The sequence below is a fragment of the Saccostrea cucullata genome, unplaced genomic scaffold (assembly GCF_032062105.1).
Source record: "Saccostrea cucullata isolate Sc308-1 unplaced genomic scaffold, CSIRO_AGI_Scuc_v1 ctg1053, whole genome shotgun sequence".
NCBI lineage: Eukaryota > Metazoa > Mollusca > Bivalvia > Ostreida > Ostreidae > Saccostrea > Saccostrea cuccullata.
This window is the reverse complement of record NW_026934274.1, coordinates 89,241-107,818: the sequence shown is the minus strand read 5'-3', so window position 1 is coordinate 107,818 and position 18,578 is coordinate 89,241. Positions and strand designations below refer to the sequence as shown.

Sequence of the window (18,578 nt, the reverse complement as noted above, 5' to 3'; positions counted from 1 at the left end):
ATGTGATAGGGGTGCATATTTGACACACAATCTGCCATAAATTATGGCATCCCATTCACTAAAACACAGAAAGCAGAAGACCACAATTCTTTGAATTTGCTTGTATTATCTTGATATGGAAACATCCTCATATAATGTAGATTCAAGTTTTTATGCCATGTCATGATTAGGAATACATGTATAATTTTTGTCATGTCCATCCTCCACCCTTCCATCTGTCTTTCCATCGAGCTCAAAGAAACTTTCTAGATTGATACATATACAGATGTAATCTATCCAACTGCAGCAATATTTTTTTACCTTGACTTTCCTTTGACCTTCACTTAACTTTTCTTAAAATTACTGTTTAGCTTTATTTTAAAGAAACCATTCAAATTGTGTAATTAAACTTCACATGATGATACATACTGATGTAAGCTTTACAATGCTTCAGTTTTTTACCTTGACATTTTCTGTGACCTTGAGCTCACTTTTCTAAAATTAATGTCTAGATTAGTTTTGAATAAACAATTCAAGATATATTTATCAAACTTCATATACTTATACATACTGCTGAGAGCTATTAGTGCATCAACTTATTTTGACCTTCAATTTTCTTTTGACCTTGACCTCACTTTTTAAAATATGTGTTTATCTAAGTTTTAAAGAAACCATTAAATATATTTTTATCAAACTTTATATACGTATACTAAATTCACATTGATGTAAGGTTTTCAACTGCAACAACATTTTGACCCCAACCTTTCCTTTGACTTATCTTTTCTAAAAAAAAAATGTTAAGCTCAGTTTCATTAAATCATTCAAGATATTTAAGTTATGTTATCAAACATAATATGCTGATATGTATTAGTGAGAGCTATTCAATTGCATCAAAATCTTCACCTTGCACATTCCTGTGACCTTGACCTCCCTCCTCTTTAATTTGTATTTTGCCTAGTTTTAAAGAAATGATTTAAGACATTTTTATGTTTAGCATGCACTTATACATAATTTAGTGAGAATTTATTATCTATATCCAATTTATTTAGAATTTAGTTTCAATTCTAAAGAAACTGTTCAAGATATTTTCATCAAACTTTATACACTAATACAAATTTTCATGTAGCATTAGTAATATACATTTGAAGGGACATTCATGTCCTATAGACATATTTCGAGTTTTTCAAATCATCACCTCAAAGGCTAGGGTCAGGCCACAAATAGGGATCAAAGTTTTATTTAGGAAAAGAAGGAAACACATCTTCAAAATTCTTCTTTTCAAGAACAACAAGAGCATGATTAATATAAAACATTCTCAAGAGGTGTAGATTCAAGTTTGTACAAATCATGACTCCCCGGGTTAGGGAGGGGCCATTTTTTTCCTGCCCCTTTTTGCCATCCACATGAAAATTCAAATTTTGAAACCATTTTACACATACACAAAACAAACCAATTATTTTCCAAATGATCATGGTTTAAAGCTATTGCATAAAGTATTGGGGAAGTTATTGAAAGCAGTTTCTTGAAAAAAAAATTCTACCCCCATTTGACAACCCCCCCGGGCAAAATGAAAATTCAAACATCTACATGACATCACCAACCATCTGTTAGTGGATGATTAGGCTACTGAGTAAATGTAGAAGGAGTTCATGGAAGACGGGCTTTTAGCATAAATAACATCATTTTTCGAATTCCGAAACCCTACTGCACATCTACATGACACCACCAACCATCTCCCAAAGTTGATTAGGCTGCTGAGTAAAATGTAGAAGGAGTTCAGGGAAGACGGGGCTTTTTGCATAAAAAAAAGTCATTTTTCGACCCCCATTTGACCCCCCGGGGCAAAATCAAAATTCCGAAACCTTACTGCACATCTACATGACACCACCAACTACCTCCCAGAAGATGATTAGGCTGCTGGATAAAATGTAGAAGGAGTTCAGGGAAGACGGGGCTTTTAGCATAAAAACGTCTTTTTTCGACCCCCATTTAACCCCCCAGGGCAAAATCAAAATTCCGAAACCTTACTGCACATCTACATGACACCACCAACCATCTCCCATAATATGATTAAGCTACTGTGTAAAATGTAGGAGGAGTTCAGGGAAGAAAAGTGTGACAGACGGACGGACGGACATGAGTAACAACAATATACCCGAACTTTCTTTGGAAAGTGCGGGTATAACAAGGAAACATGTCATGTGCTTTTGACTGATTGATAAGCGAGTGCTAATTTATTATTTTGATAAGTTTGAAAATCTTGTGACAAAGACTTTTCCGAAATAGGTTCTACCTGAAGTAGTTTTACAAACATGTCATTTACATGATTCGATACTTAAGTCAAACGTGTTAAATGAGTTTTGGGACATATTGGTCAAGAAAGTGCGTGGCGTTAAAAAAGTAAGTGGAACAATGGAGGCATAGAAGTATAAGAGTAGGTTTTCATTAGTGAACATAAGAAAATTTCAGTATGTCTGGCCAGAACTGGTGATAAGACGCCATGAGGAGGCATATGAGTTTGGACAAACACTCCATGGTAGCAGGGTTGCTGGAAGCTGGCTAAACGCAACGTCACTTGAAGAAAGACTTTATCTTTCTCAAAGCGGAATAAACGGTTATTGAACCGAAATTTACAGGCAGAAAATTGTCAAGAAAACTAAAATCGGGACGTCCAAGGTGTACGTCAGTCCGTTAGGATCGTTATTTCACCAATTGTTCTGAGACGCACCGCTTCCAATGTGCTTTTAAGTTTTATACTGGGCATTAGAGAGCAACGGATTTCTACTCAGCCAGTTTGAAACAAACTTCAGGAAGCAAATATCAAGGCTTGCCGACGAGCCGTACGTCCTGTATTAAGGACAGATGATACAAACATTTTTTTTTTGGAATAGACTTCATATCGTATCACAAGTTTAGAAAAGTTGATAATTCTTAGAATTTTTTCTCCTAAGAACTGGAAAACGAAATAGACTTGGAAAATACTATTAATACTTCAATATAATTACACACATGGACAAAACACACTCAGTACAGGTTTACAGATGAAAACAAATTTCAGAATATGTCACCAAGCCAGGTAAATTTTATTGAGAAAAGCAAAATGGTAAAAATCAGCCTATGTGCTAGTGCTGATTTTTTGTCATTTTGTATTTCTTCATAAAATCCCCTGTCTTAGTATTTTATTCTTAAGTTTATATTACACTTTTAGCACCAAGGTAACATATTCTGAATTTTTTTTCCACCTGTAAACCTTTACTGAGTGTTATTTGTTTATATTTGTTTTTTTTTTTATTGAAATGTTACTAATATTTTCGAAGTCTATTTCATTTTCCAGTTCTTAAGAGAAAAAAATGATAAGAATTATCCACTTTTCTAAACTTGTGACATGATATTAAGTTAATTCCAAAGAAAAAAAATTGTTTGTATCATCTGTCCTTAAAATTAGAGTGCCGCAGGAATCGACAACAATGGGCAACAGAACACAAAAATTTGGCAATAAGGTCGTTGGTGTTCTGTTCTCTTCTCAGATGAGTCGCGTTTTGACTTCCATGATGACAGAGGACTTGTTTGGATTGCAAATGGGGAGAGATATGCTGATTGTGTCATTTCTGAGCAATACAGAGTAAATGGAGGTTTCATGCACGTGATGATTTGGGCATGCATACATGTAAGTATTGACTGCAAAACTGATCTGTACATTATTAAAGACAACCTGACAGGTTTAAAATACCGCATTGATATTCTTCATCCTATTGTTAGAGGTATTGCATGCACTCTGGGGGAGGATTTTATCTTAATGGACGATTATGATCGACTTCAATGAGTCCGAATCGTAAACGAGTTCATGGAAAGTTAAAAGCAAAGCTGTTTGGACCCGCCAAGTCATTCTCTAGACCTGAAGTTAATTGAACATGCCTGGAACATTCTTTAGCAACGCATTTCAGTTCGTCTTACACTTCCCCAAAATCGACGGGAGCTTCAGACAGCATTGCAGGAGGAATGGCAACAGGTCCCTCCGGCTAGCCTTGGACGGCTGAAGGACAGCATTGGTCTGTGCTACAGGGCCTCGCGGGGAGGTCATACAAAATACTGACAATCATTTTAGTGGCGTTATTTGACTCTTCTGAAGAAAAAAAAATCTCATTTTCAGGTCTACCCCCAACATGCCGAATTCTAAATTGACCGTAATGAACAATTCGTAGCGTGTGTTCAAACAAATTTATAACATTCAATGTTTAATTTTCACTCTCCAAATATAAAATATGGCACTAAAATTAAAGCTGCATTCTGTTTTTTTATGGTACAGTATTTGTTAAACATATTTTATTTGGTGATCCTTAACTCTTTTTTGTCCCGTATAGTTTTAATGAGGCTTGACTTTTTTATGATTTTACATAGATTCCCTAAATGGTTCGGTTAGACTTATTAATGGGTCCTCTCCGTCCAATGGTCGGCTTGAGATCTACTATTCCGGAGTTTGGGGTACGGTGTGTGGTGATAACTGGGGAAGTACAGAGGCCGGAGTCATTTGTGCCATGATGGGATTTTCAAGGTTATAGATCGCTATTTTATGTATTCATGTAGTTAGTTTAATAGTGCTTAGACACATATTTGAACTTAGTATTTTCTTAAATTTTCTGTACAATATCACGACTCATAAATTGCACTAGCATTTTACACGTGTGATAATTTGATTGAGGGTCATACGAAACAGTTCATAACACCAGGATTTTACTTTTTAAACATTAAGACTGGTATGAAAGAATGTCAAATTACGTTTAGTAAAACAAATTTTGCTTTTGCTTAACAGAAAAATGGAGGCCTTAACTTGTCCCCTGAAAAAATTGTTACCCGCCGCCTATCTCTCTTGAATTTGTGTTTTTATGACGTCACAAAGACCAATTGGTGTAAATAGCGCACAGATCTAGTGTAATTTTACTTAGCTGCAATAATGTAGCCCTTTCCGATTTTGTTTTGATTGGGAGAGGGTTACGACTCCTTAGGTAGTGAATCACTCCCACACGCATTTCGGCTCAAATCATCAGTGAACAGCAATTTTATTAACATCTCTTACCTGTACTCAAAAAAGGTATTATTATTATGCAAGACTTAAATCGATCCAAAAATATTCACAACGACCCATAGATCGGTTATTTTTCGTGTATGTCAACATCACAACTTAAATTTATCCGCCATGTTTACTGACCTTGATAGATTTTATTTTGGGACAGCCAATGAGAATTTGGAATCTATAGGAGCGGATCTTTCAGGAAGTCCCTTATTTTAAGCATACATATCGCTGTTTGCGTAAAAATAACACTTGAAATAGTTTTATTTATCGATATCATTGTGATACTTTTCAGCCCAGTCGTTTATAAACATCGACATATGCTTTTTTTAGTTGTTCTAAATTTCAAACGAAAGTCTCAGTACTTCACGCGTGAACTGTCATGGTTGTTGCTTGTAAACATGCAGATATATTTTACATGGTTTTCGAGTTTAGCGGGCTATATTATTGATAGTGAATAAAAATTCTCTCTTATAAGAAGTAAGTTGAATGTAAAATAATTTAATTTGCCTTCAATCGCCCGTATTTAAAAAATATATTTGCACCATTACGGAGATGCGATGGAATCGTAGCCCTCTCCAGAAAACATCAGATAAAAAAATCGGAGAGGGCTACATTTTTGCAGCTAAATTTTACTGTGTTTTCTTGAGTTTATTTCAGTCTTTTTGTGGATATAAATGTGATCATGCTTTTAAATGTTCTACCTCATTCTAAAGAACAGTTTACTCTAGTCATTAATTATGGCAACTGAAAGCGAGAGCTTTATTAGTAGGATGACTCCGATGAGAACTTTTTTAAAAATCAAGATGTTTCACCTCCAACTTTGCTTTATTTATTTTAAATTAATACCTTAGAAGCAAAAGCAAAAACCTTCTTGTTTTATTTGATACGTATATGACACATGATGTTACTCCTCTGTTTCCCTAATAAGCACGGGGATATTGAACAGCTGTTGAAGTTCATGATAAACGTGGATCATTGAAAAGTCGGCGGATTTGAATGCATGCTTTTGCAATCTAAAACACAAGAACTAATGTAAACGATATATAGAAATAGGGGGGTTTATGACGATATCACCGTAATTTTGTTGTCACAAGAACAGTAATTTTGAAAAAAAAATAGCTAAAAACTTACAGGCATTACGATTAAACACATGTAAACACATGAACTACATAATGTTATAGTGGTGCTGATACTTCTATAACATTTTTTTCACATTTTCTTTTTTAAAATCAGACTATATAATCTTTATTAAAATAAACTGATGCAAAAGAAAATTTGATCTGTAAATATATACACACAGAAACGTAGGATTACATAGATTGAATTGCGTTAAATGTCTGACTCTTTTATTACATATTATATTATATTATATTATTATATTAAATTATTACGATAAAAAAGGCACAGTGTAATATATAAATGTACCGGCTGTGGTAAAAAAAGATAGGAATGAAAAAGAGTCGATGAGATAGGGAAAGCCAAAAAAAGAATAAGGAATAATTGAGAGAGGGAAATTAAACAAGAAAGTGATAGAATCATTTCATTTTCCCTAATTAAATGAAATCATTTATTTGCAGGCTAAGTTTCACTTCACACACTCGGTGAATGGAATCGAATCCAGCTTTACTTATAAATGCGTGACATGTGATAGCATAATTGATAGCAAATCATCAAATCGGCCGCACAAATGTTGCATTTTAAAAAGTGCATTCACAATATAAAAAGTATATATGCTAGGAAAGCACGTTGTTTTGAAAACTGAAATAGTGATCCTTTCTATATCAGACTGCCTTTAAGGTTTCGTCAAAGGTCAACATGTCTAAAAAGTTATTTTTACAATAACTCCAAAACTATGTGAGGTATAAAGTTAAAACTTTTACAGTTTATAACTTTTTTATTGATTAATAGATAGAAAGTATCTTTTGATAAAAAAAAATACCTGGAAAAAATATTAAAATTGAGAAAAAATCTTTTTTTTTAAAAAGCATATTTTTTCAGAAAATGCGCCTAATTAATTCCGTCTTTTAGTGAAAACCATCACTGCAGAAACAAAATATGTTTATCAATGAAAGGCAAGTTGGACTTGGATAGCCTCTGGAAAGTTGTTTTCCCTGTTTATTTTGTACAAATGTTAAGATTTGAAAGCGAAAGTACATTGCAAATGGCGGGTTCTACAGGGGTCTTGTCTTTATACATGTCATGCTTTCAATAACAGCCTTTCAGAGACCATTCACGTCCAACTTGCCCTTCAATGATAAACATATATTATTTCTGCAATGATGGTTTTCACAAAAAGGACAGAATTAAGCAGGTGCATTTCTCTTTAAATATGCACATTGTCTGATTCAATTTTTCTCAAAAAATATCTTTAAAAAAATTATTTATTATCAAGTGATACTTTCTATCTATTAATCAATGGTATACATGTATCTATAAACTGTAATTAAACATTTTGCCTTTAAACCACACATAGTTTTGGAGCTATTGTAAAAATAATTTTTAGACATGTTCACCTTTGACGAAACCTTGAAACAGAATGATAATAAAAAATAATAGTAAAAATAATAATATAAATTTAGTGTAGTTGCTCATCGAATGGATTCATCAATTGAATTGATAAATGATAAGAATTTATTTACATCAAAATGAAGATTTAAGCCTTTCAAGATGAACCGCGTGCTTATACCCTTGATCATAATATCGCGTGATAATGTCCCTGGTTTCTGCAGAGAATTAAGGCTCTGCTGCAAGGCGCAGTTTAAAATGTAGAAAACAAAGTCATTCTCAGCTGTAGCATATTCGTATCAATTTTTACAAGTTGAACAACTTTTTAAGTTTTATTAACCAAGCACTTTTACAAAGTCATTATTATCCGGAAAATCATGACGATTTACCTTCATATCTTATACGCTCCCAGGCCGTGGAGTACCTATTATAAACTCGTTTTATATAACCATAAATTGTCAATAATCTGATTAGAAATTATAATGAAGTTGAAACATAATAACAACAATTGATACTTAGTTTAAAGCAAGTTTTTAAGATATTTTACTGATGATTTTAAAAATATTATCACTTAAAAATTATTTAACTGAACTAATCCAAAACTAACGTCTCATTTCCCCATGTGCACTCTCTAACACAACCACAAAAACACCCCTACTAATGTTATTGTGATTTAAATTCAAGACACGTGGTTTAGGTTCTATTCAAAGGTTATAGGGTAGAACCGCTTTAATAAAAAAAAATTGGCAGTAAACAGGATATTGCTATAGCCTGTTTCTTTTGAAAACATGTCCTGTAATAAATGTTTTCAGATCTTTCTGAAAGACTTTCATGATTTTCAACAGAAAGGGGGTGGCTTAAGGAGGGGTTGTTAAAATAACAATATATCTTATACTTTTCGGCGAAAAGAAGAGCTCACTAGCAACCGATTCACTGGTAAAAAATGTGTTTTATCAACCTTTGTTTGCCTTATATGGCTATTGTTATGAATGCGCACAGAGGATCTTACCACGAGCAATTACTGACCAATCGTTGGAATGAATAGCAACGTTTACGCCAAATACATGTTTTCATTTTACTTCGAACACGTGGTTCAGGTCAATCTATGATCATGTCAATGGAATACAAAATAATAAAAAAAAATGTTCTTAAGAACAAAATACAAAGATAAGAAACTATTTAAGATGTAACGGGCGTTTTTAATTTATTGTTTACTTGAAAAAAATGTTTAAATGTAGTTTGTGTATAGTTCAGAACACCAGCGCTTTAAGGGTAAGGAAAACGAGCAGCATCTCCTTTGCATTTAAATGGACAAAACTTTGTTTACGTTCGTGATCACGTGTAGGGAATCCACTTGGCAATTGTATTCACCGATAGCACAACAACGGAATGAATACAGACGCTGATCGCTTTTGCAGTATGACTTTTAGTAACCTAGCTAGACTTCCACCGTTTATTGCCAAAAGATTGCCACTTTTCCTAAGGATTAAGAATAAAGTTAAAATTTGTGAAAGTGCAAAGATGTGTTAATCAAACCCGCCAAAATATTTAAAGTTTTAATAACTGTTAAATGAAATAAGATTTTTTTAATTAATTTTTTTAGGTCACCTGAGTAACTCAGGTGACCTATTGCTATCCGTTTTCGTCCGTCGTCCGTCGTGCGTCGCGCGTCGTGTGTCGTGTGTTAACATTTGAACATTTTCAGCTTCTTCTCTGAAACCACTGAACCAATTTCAACCAAATTTGGTATACAGCATCTATAGGTAGAGGGAAACAAAAATTGTGAATTTCATGGTCCCCCCCCTGGGGCCTGAGGGGTGGGGCCAAAACCACTAAAATTAATGAAATCTTTTAAAATCTTCTTCTTTACTCCTGGACATCACGCAGGCAAACTGTTGGCATGAATGTAATGAGCATTGAGTCCTCTACCAAAATTGTGAAATTCATAGCCCTAGGGTCAGGGGTTCTAGTGCTAGGGCGGGGCTCTATAGATTATATAGTGAAAATGCATTTTTTCTTTGAAAATCTTCTTCTCTGCTCCTGGGTATTAAATACACTAACTAAGCACATAGTTCTGATGAGCAAGAGTGCCTCTTCCAGATTTGTGAATTTTATGGCCCCAGGGTCAGGGGTTCTGGTATTAGGGCGGGGCTCTATCGATTATATAGTGAAAATGCATTATTTCTTTGAAAATCTTCTTCTCTGCTCCTGGGTATGAGATAAACTAGCTAAGCACATAGTTATGATGAGCTAGAGTGCCTCTTCCAAAATTGTGAATTTTATGGCCCCGGGATCAGGGGTTCTGGTGTTAGGGTGGAGCTCATAGATTATATAGTGAAAATGCATTATTTCTTTGAAAATCTTCTTCTCTGCTCCTGGGTATTAAATACACTAACTAAGCACATAGTTATGATGAGCTAGAGTGCCTCTTCCAAAATTTTGAATTTTATGGCCCCAGGGTCAGGGGTTCTGGTGTAAGGGCGGGGCTCTATTGATTATATAGTAAAAATACATTTATTCTTTGAAAATATTTTTCTTTGCTTCTCGGTTTTAAGCCAATGATCCAAGTATATATATATTTATGATAAAGAAAGGTGCATCTAGCAAAGTGGTTTTTATGCCCCCAGGGTCAAAGGGGGTGGGGGTGGTTACATAGTCTGAAAATAAATTAATGCTTTGAAATCTGCTCTTTGGTATTAATCAACCATTTTATGATAAAATTTGCAAAATTTTGAAATATATGGCCCTGGGTCAGTGGTTCCTTTGGGGTGAGGTGGACAACTGGTTATAAAGTGGAAGTGCATTTTCTCTTTGTTACTCTGATCTACCTCTGGGTATTAAGTAAATAGAGTAAGCATGCTAAGTTAATAATTATGATAAGCAATGGTGTCTCTTTCATAATTGTAAATTGTTTGAAAGTTGTTACACAATATTCAGGTAACCTATAAGGCCCGTGGGCCTCTTGTTGTGAAATGCTATTAAAATATATGAGTCGTAATATTATAAAGAAAAAATGAACTTAAAATCTGTGTCTAAGTACCTTTAAAAAAAACTAAAAAGTACTTGTAAAATTTACTTACCGCGGTCTCTTTTCCGTGCATAAATAAACTAAAATGTTGCAGTAGACTTGCTGTAAGTTATAAGCACAAGCTGGTGCAAAAGTTAACCAAATCTGTCCTGACCCATTACAACGTCTTTCACGGTGGACAGCTCTGCTGGGAATACCTATCTATTGTTACCTGTCCTGTTGGCCATAATTTTGCAAGGAATTCTGGGTGCTTACCAAAGAGGTCTTCAAAGGGCAAAACTAGGGATACTCAAAGGTTGAACCACTGATTGTTACAGTAATTAATATAATTAAAATAATGTCCAACAAGCCCTTATTCTGAATAGGAGGGGGTTCATGTGCACAGGTAGCTGTGATTACATTTCTTTTCAATTTCACAAATTTTAACTTTAACCTTAATATTGTAAAAGAAAAGAATCGATTTTGTTGTGTATTAATGAAAAAACATAACATCTATAATCCAGAAAACACAGGGTAGAAATGAGGAAAAGCAAACCCCATCACTTGTATCGCCAGTTCGTGCTCAGTGTGGTTTACAGAGTTTAACAAACTGAATACACCCCTGAAATATAAACTGTTTTTGTTTTTGTAAACAGGTCCGTGGTTCTGTTTTTATTAATATGTACGATTCACCGCACGTGTTCAATTATTTACGTCTGCACAAACCACTGAGCGCGGACTGGCAATATTATGTGTGGGTTTTGCATGTTTTGCTTTCTAACGTTTCTTCTGTGAATTTTCTGAATTATATAGAAAATAATACATACCCTTTTCCGCATCACATCCTGTATCAGTCTGAGACACCAATATAAGCCAGAGGGCCTTCGCCCTCTTATATCGGTGTCTCGGGCTGATACAGGATGTGATGTGGAAAAGGGTATGTATTAATAAGTTTATTACATACTTGGTAATAAAATACGGCATGCATTAAGTATAGAAGAAAATAAGTAAATAACCATGCATGGACTTCTTATATACATGTACATGTTCTATTGTCTCATCTGATTTGGGTTTGTTTCTACTTCTATTTCAATGCACTCGATCCGTAATTTGAAAATAAGATATTACATGTTTTTGTAAATTAAGATTAACCTCATTTTTCAAAAAGTTAAAATTAAGAGAATATGAACCCACAAAAAATTATGTATGATCGCAAGTTCTGTTTTTTGTTTAATTTACTAAGGGTGTGAATTGACGTCACAATAGCCGTATCAGCCCTGCATGGCGGATATGGATTTGCAGGGCTGATATAGATTATCAGCCCCGCAAATTCGTATCAGCCCTGCAGGGCTGATACAGCTATTGTGACGTCAGTCATATCGCATATGCAAAAAAACCTCTATTTATTACTAAGTGTGTAATCATGGAATGACTCTAATTCTTGGCCAAATTATTCGATGATAACCTGGTTTGGGTCAGTTTATGCTATATAATCCACGAAGCGGATTATAAGAAAAGCGTAAACTGACCCAAACCAGGTTATCATCGAATAATTTGGCCAAGAACTAGAGTCATTCCTTATAATTTAATTTTAAAATAATTAAACATCTGTGGGTGAAAAACTTTTTTCCTTATTATGAATTCAAATTGCCGCTCAGTAATACATTCCCTTTTAACGGAAGTAATATGAAACAAGGGGAGGTAATAACTGATACACAGATCTAGCAGCCATGATGTTTGTGTACACGAGATAAGATCGAGCTACTGTTTGAAGTTTAAGGTACATTTATTAAATCTGGAATTTCCCACGAATTCCAAGGACTGGAAATGAGGGGATTGTATGGAAACGGATGATTTAGCTGGTTGTCAAGGGGTGTGTCCCCATACCAAACCAGGTTACAATGTATTAAGAAATAATTTGCGTTCCTTTTTGGTAATCAACCAATGAGAGACTAGAATAAAAACAAAATTAAATTTTATTTATTTAAGTTTAATATTTTCATTAATACCAAATTGCCACTTTGCTTAAGTATTAACATGATGAAGAATAAAATAAAATTTCTAAAAGTGCAAGGAGGTGCCAATCTAACGCGTACAGAAATTTAAAGTTTCAATAACTTCGAGATAAAATGAGTTTTTTCTTGTATTTTAGTATGAAATGCTATAGCAACATATAAGTATTGACATTATGATAGAATTTTGAAGAAAAAAAAATATTTACTTCAAATCTGTGTCCAAGCACCTTCTTATTGGGTTAGGAAACAACAAATTGGTATTTATAACTAAAAAAAAGTTAAATTAAAAAAAAGTTCTTTGCATGTAAGGTTAAATATACCTTTACTCTAAATTTCGCTATTTCTTTTTTTAATTTTCAACATTGATTTTCATTACCAATAATTTCATTTTATTAAAGTGGAAAAAAGTTCGAAGTATGAAGCGTTGCTTTTATCCTTTTTTAGAAATGAACTTTATGTCTAATCATGATATGAGAAAATGAACTACGCACGCTAACTCGATATTCCAGCCTACATTTTGTACCCATTTAATTCAGTATAAAAAGTAATAGTGCCGAAAAATCTTTGTTTGATACAAAGAACAGTTACATGTAAATAGAACTTGATTAATTATTTTGATAACAGAACTAAATATCAAATTATCCCTAAATACAAGTTTTTGAAAAAAGGAGGGGGCCGGGGGGGGGGGGGGGGGGGGGTTAGACGATTTTTCCATTGAGATCGGCCTTGCAAGAATTACCTGGTAACCTATTTTGAAATAGTCTTGATTGAAGGATATGGAGATTATTGAGTACTCAATCTCAAAACCATAAAACAATACAAAATAAGAGCAAAGCAAACACGGACCTCCGAAACATAAGAGGTGAGATAAGGTGCCATGGAGAAGTGAGCATACCCTGCTGACCGGTCACACCCGCTGTGTGCTCCTTGTCATGATCAGGAAATAGCGTAAAATCCGTCGACAATTCAGTGTATAAATAATTGACTAATAATTAGTATGAAAAACGTCAGTCGGCATTCGACTTAATGATCAATTGATTTTTACTGACAAGGTCATTGTTTCGACCATAGAACTTACGAAATGATGACTTTAAACGAGACTGCTGATATTCTTGTTTCATCAACTTCCTAATCAATAATTTACCTCGTTTTAGAAATTGTTCATACTTTGAGCAGCTCTTGCATATCAAATCAACTGAGATATATACATTCCATATGCAGGTGATGAAGGTATATTACTGCATAAAAAAGGGAAGTTGACGATAGAAAAATTAAAGTCATCAAGTTTATCGTATAGCTTGGTTGCTAGATTACCATTAAGGTGCTTTCATTTAAAATATCCAAGTATGAAACAGATGTGTCAGACTCTGTGGTAACTTTTTTTCTCAAGCTTACCAGGATATATCGTATCAATATAGGAATGGAAATTACCATTGTTAATTGACAATACGTCGTTGATATATCTAAATGTCTAGTTGAAGGCCACAACAAGTGTTTTCTTCTTTTGACGCATAAGATTTTGCAAAAATTCTGCTTCATATGAATGAAAAAATAGGTCTGCTAATAACGGAGCGCAATTGGTACCCATTGGACTTCCAATAGATTGTTGGAATCACAAGACTTTACAAAAATCAACAGCTTAAAAACTTACGACTTTTCAACTTTTTAAACAACAATTCTCCACGACAAATTAAAATCCAGGCTTTTTGATAACATTGACAGCTGCTTCTTCAATAAAATTGGAACTCGTAAATTTACGTATCTCGTCATTGGTCATTTGCAAAGTTATTTTGTTAAAACAGATTCTGATTGCACACACAAGTACTCTGACGTTGACATCAAGAAGATGATTGAGTTTCTGATTGACAATATCTATGTGGTTTATGGAGACGAGGTATTCCAACAATTTATTAGAATTCCCATGGGTGCAAATTGCGCTCCGTTATGATTGATTGTATATTGATTAACGTCCCGCTTGAGAATTCTTCACTCATATGGAGACGTCACCGTATGCCGGTGAAGGGCTTCAAATTTAGACCTATACACGGCACTCAGGGCCATTGAGCAGTGAGGGTTCTATATCGTACCAACGCCTACCGTGACACGGGACCTACGTTTTTAAGGTCATATCCGAAAGACCCGTGACTTTCACTTCTAGTGCCGAGCGCTTGGCGAAGGAACAGTCACTACCTTTGTTTACGTTTTAGGTATGACGCGGCACCGCGAACGAGAATCAAACCCGGGCCTCCCGATCACGAAGCGAACGCTCTACCACTAGGCTACCGTGACCGGTCGCTCCGTTATGAGCAGACTTATTTTTATATTCATATGAATCAGAGTTTATGCAAACTCTTATGCGTGAAAAGAAGAAACACTTATTGTGGCCTTCATCTCTAAATTTAGATATATCGACGACGTATTGTCAATTAAGAATGGTAATTTCCATTCCTACGTCTATAAGATAGATCCTGGTGAGCTTGAGATAAAAGATACCACAGAGTCCGACACTTCTGCTTCATACTTGGATATTTTACTTGAAACAGACAATAATTGTAATCTAACAACCAAGCTATATGATGAACGTGATGACTTTAACTTTTCTATCGTCAACTTCCCTTACTTATGCAGCAATATACCTTTATCACCTGCATAAGGAGTATATATATCTCAGTTTATTCGATACGCAAGAGCATGCTCTACGTATGAACAATTTCCAAACGAGGTAAATTATTGACAAGGAAGTTGATGAAACAAGAATATCAGCAGTCTCGTTTAAAGTCGTCATTTCGTTAGTTCTACGGTTTATACAATGACCTTGTCAGCAAATACAATTTATCATTGAGTCAAATGCTGACTGACGTTTTTCGTACCAATTGTTAGTCCATTATTTATACACTTAATTGACGACGGATTTCTTTTCCCGTTATTTCCTGATCATGACAAGGAGCACACGGCAGGTGTGATCGGTCGGCAGGGGACGCTCACTCCTTCATGGTTCCTGATCCCACTTCTGATGTTTCTGGAGTCCGTGTTTGCTTTGCTCTTATTTTGTATTGTTTTATGGACTATGATATTTAATACTGTTCGTTATCTCCATATCCTTCTGGTCTCCAAAAACTACATAGATTTCGTCAGTCAGAAATTCAAGCATTTCTTTGATGTCAACTTCAGAGTACTTGTGTGTTTTATCAGAATGTGTTTTAACAAAATAATTTTGCAAATGACAAATGACCGGGTACGTAAATTTACGAGTTCCATTTTTATTAAAAAAGCAGCTGTCAATGATATCAAAAAGCCTGAATTTTAATTTATCATGGGTATTGGTTGTATATAATGTTGAAAAATCGTAAGTTCTTAAGCTGTTGATTTTGATAAAATCTTGTGATTTCAAACTGTCGAAAATTTCTTTGGAATTTTTGAGTATCTACATCTGATTCACACAACTTCTTGAATACTAGTAAATTGTTGCACAATACTCCTGAAGCTTTTCCTTCACTACTGTCAATATCTTTGTGAGGAGTAACGAAAGAGGCTTGGTTGAACATTTAATTGAACCCGCAATATATCTTTGTTTTTAAGGATTCTAATGAAGTTTTGGAATCCAATATATATAGGGTAGTTCAAATTCATTTTGGCTTTGTGGAATATTAAAAGTATTCAAAACTGACAGGTGATTTTGAAGGATTTCTTACTTAGAAAGTGAAGTATGAGTTTAAGTAGGATTACCACTAGTAGAATTAAATCCAAATTAAATTAAATCTTCTAAATAAAATTTATATTATGAGCCCTGCAAACAAAAACAATGTTTTTATCTGCTTTTTCTGCAGGGACCAGTACGTACTGATCTTATAATCTATCTAATTCTTTTTTCACTTCTGAATTATTCAAAACAGAAGAATAGATAGTTTTTATACTGCCCCTCAATCTTTTAATACGCGACTTTAAGATGGATCTAATACATGTACATTTAATCCATTCTGACAAGGTGTCAATGTCTTCTGTTTCATATCTGACCCATCGTCTGGCGTAATTTTCAACAGAATCCTTAATATTTATGAAATGCCGACGCCAGTTAAAGGATTGGGGTTTTCTATATTGATGACCTTTCAGAAGTTTCGAAGGAACAGAGTAAAGTTTGGTTCGAATATGATGTAGACATACTGTTGATTTACATAAGGTAGTAATGAATCAAAAGAGCCGACGTATATTGCAGGTTTATTGTATGAACGATGCCCGTGATTATGCTTACGTCTCTGTGTATGGTTAAAAAGTCCCATCACCTTTAGATTATTACACTGTGGACTGGAAAGATTTCCAATACTATCGACATTATCATAACATTCATAGGGAAAGGCTGTCCCTAGTTTCCAAATCCAAAATTCTTCTCGCTGTCTACGGAAAGGTGTACTCAGCGGCGGACTTTTTGTGTGGTGATAAAATTTTTTCGAGAATTCTAACTTTCATTGAATATGAATAAATGTATCTTAAACCTTTTCTTGTGTGTAACGCAGATGAAATTCAATATATATTTTAATAAAATATAATGTTTTAGTTGTAAACCGCCTTAAAATTGGTGAAAAATATCTATTTTGTAGTTTTTTTTTATCTACAAACGTACCCCTCCCCCCCCCCCCCCCGTCAAACACAAAAAGCTTTGGTATGACTTTGCGAAGCTACAGTGTCCATATTGCCTGTCAAAAGGAATATTTTCACGGGGAAAGCTATTTTAAAAAAAAATCAGTTTTCCATTATTTTTACAGTGAAAAACACAAAATTCACCATAATTTTAGTGTTACATCTCCTTGTTTTCCCAAACAAGTAATGATTAATTGAAATTTATATAAATATCTATAAAAAAAACTCTTCAAAATTGACTTGGAGGTAGGCGGGAGAACAATGCTATCATTTGCACTTATTTAGGAGACCTATTTTTATTCAGATGAAGCAGAATTTGTGCAAAATATTATGCGTGAAAAGAAGAAAAACATTTGCTGTGGCCTTCAACTCAACATTTCAATATTTCGATGACGTATTGTCAATTAATAATGGTCATATCCATTCTTACGTCGTTACGATATATCCTGGTGAGCTTCAGATAAAAGATACCACAGAATCAGACACATCTGTTTCATACTTGGATATTTTACTTGAAAAAACCTTAATGGTAATCTAAAAACCAAGCTATATGATAAACGTGATGACTTTATCTTTTCAATCGTCAGCTTCCCTTACTTATGCAGCAACATACCTGCATACGGAGTGTATATATATCTCAGTTGCTTCGATACGCAAAAGCTTGCTTTAAATATGAACAATTTCTAAAACAAGGTAAACTATTGCCAAACAAGTTGATGAAACAAGAATATCAACAGTCCCGTTTTAAGTCATAATTTTGTAAATGCTATGGTCGATACAATGACTGACCTTGTCAGCAAATGCAATTTCTCATTCAAACAAATGCTGACTGACGTTTTTCATGCTAATTGTTTGTCCACACTAAATAGACGGATTTTTCCGTTATTTCCCGATCATGACAAGGAACACACGGCTGTTGTGACTGGTCAGCAGGGGATGCTCACTAATCCATGGCACATGATCTCACCTCTGATGTTTTGGAGGTCTGTGTTTGCTCTCCTTCTATTTGGTATTTTTTTGGGACTTTGATTTGGAATATTGTTCGTTATCTCTATATCCTTCTCACAGAAAATCTTTGTATACAGAGAATAATACGTACTCTTTTCCGAATCTCATCCTGTGTCAGCTCGAGACACCAATATCAGCCAGAGGGCCGAAGGCTGATACAGGATGTGATTTAGAAAAGGATATGTTATACAATGTTTATATGGGTATGTTTTTTAGGTTTATTACACACTAAGTAATAAAATACAGAACAATAAAGTTCTTAAATGTACACGGTCTGTTGTCTCATACGGTTTGGGTTTGTGTCTACATGCACTTCTACTTCAAATGTCTCTGATCCGTGATTTTAAAATACTAGTAA

The 18,578-nt window shown here is 34.4% G+C and overlaps 1 protein-coding gene across 1 annotated transcript in view; it reads left to right on the top strand.

The window, feature by feature from the left end:
- Window positions 1-3,040: 3,040 nt before the first annotated feature.
- The window catches only part of LOC134240365 (CD5 antigen-like), a 29,109-nt gene continuing 13,571 nt past the window's right edge, over window positions 3,041-18,578 (top strand). The window contains exons 1-3 of the mRNA XM_062722457.1: window positions 3,041-3,055; window positions 3,911-4,028; window positions 4,378-4,531. Coding sequence (XP_062578441.1) covers window positions 3,041-3,055; window positions 3,911-4,028; window positions 4,378-4,531 — 287 coding nt within the window. The remainder of the gene's footprint in view (window positions 3,056-3,910; window positions 4,029-4,377; window positions 4,532-18,578) is intronic.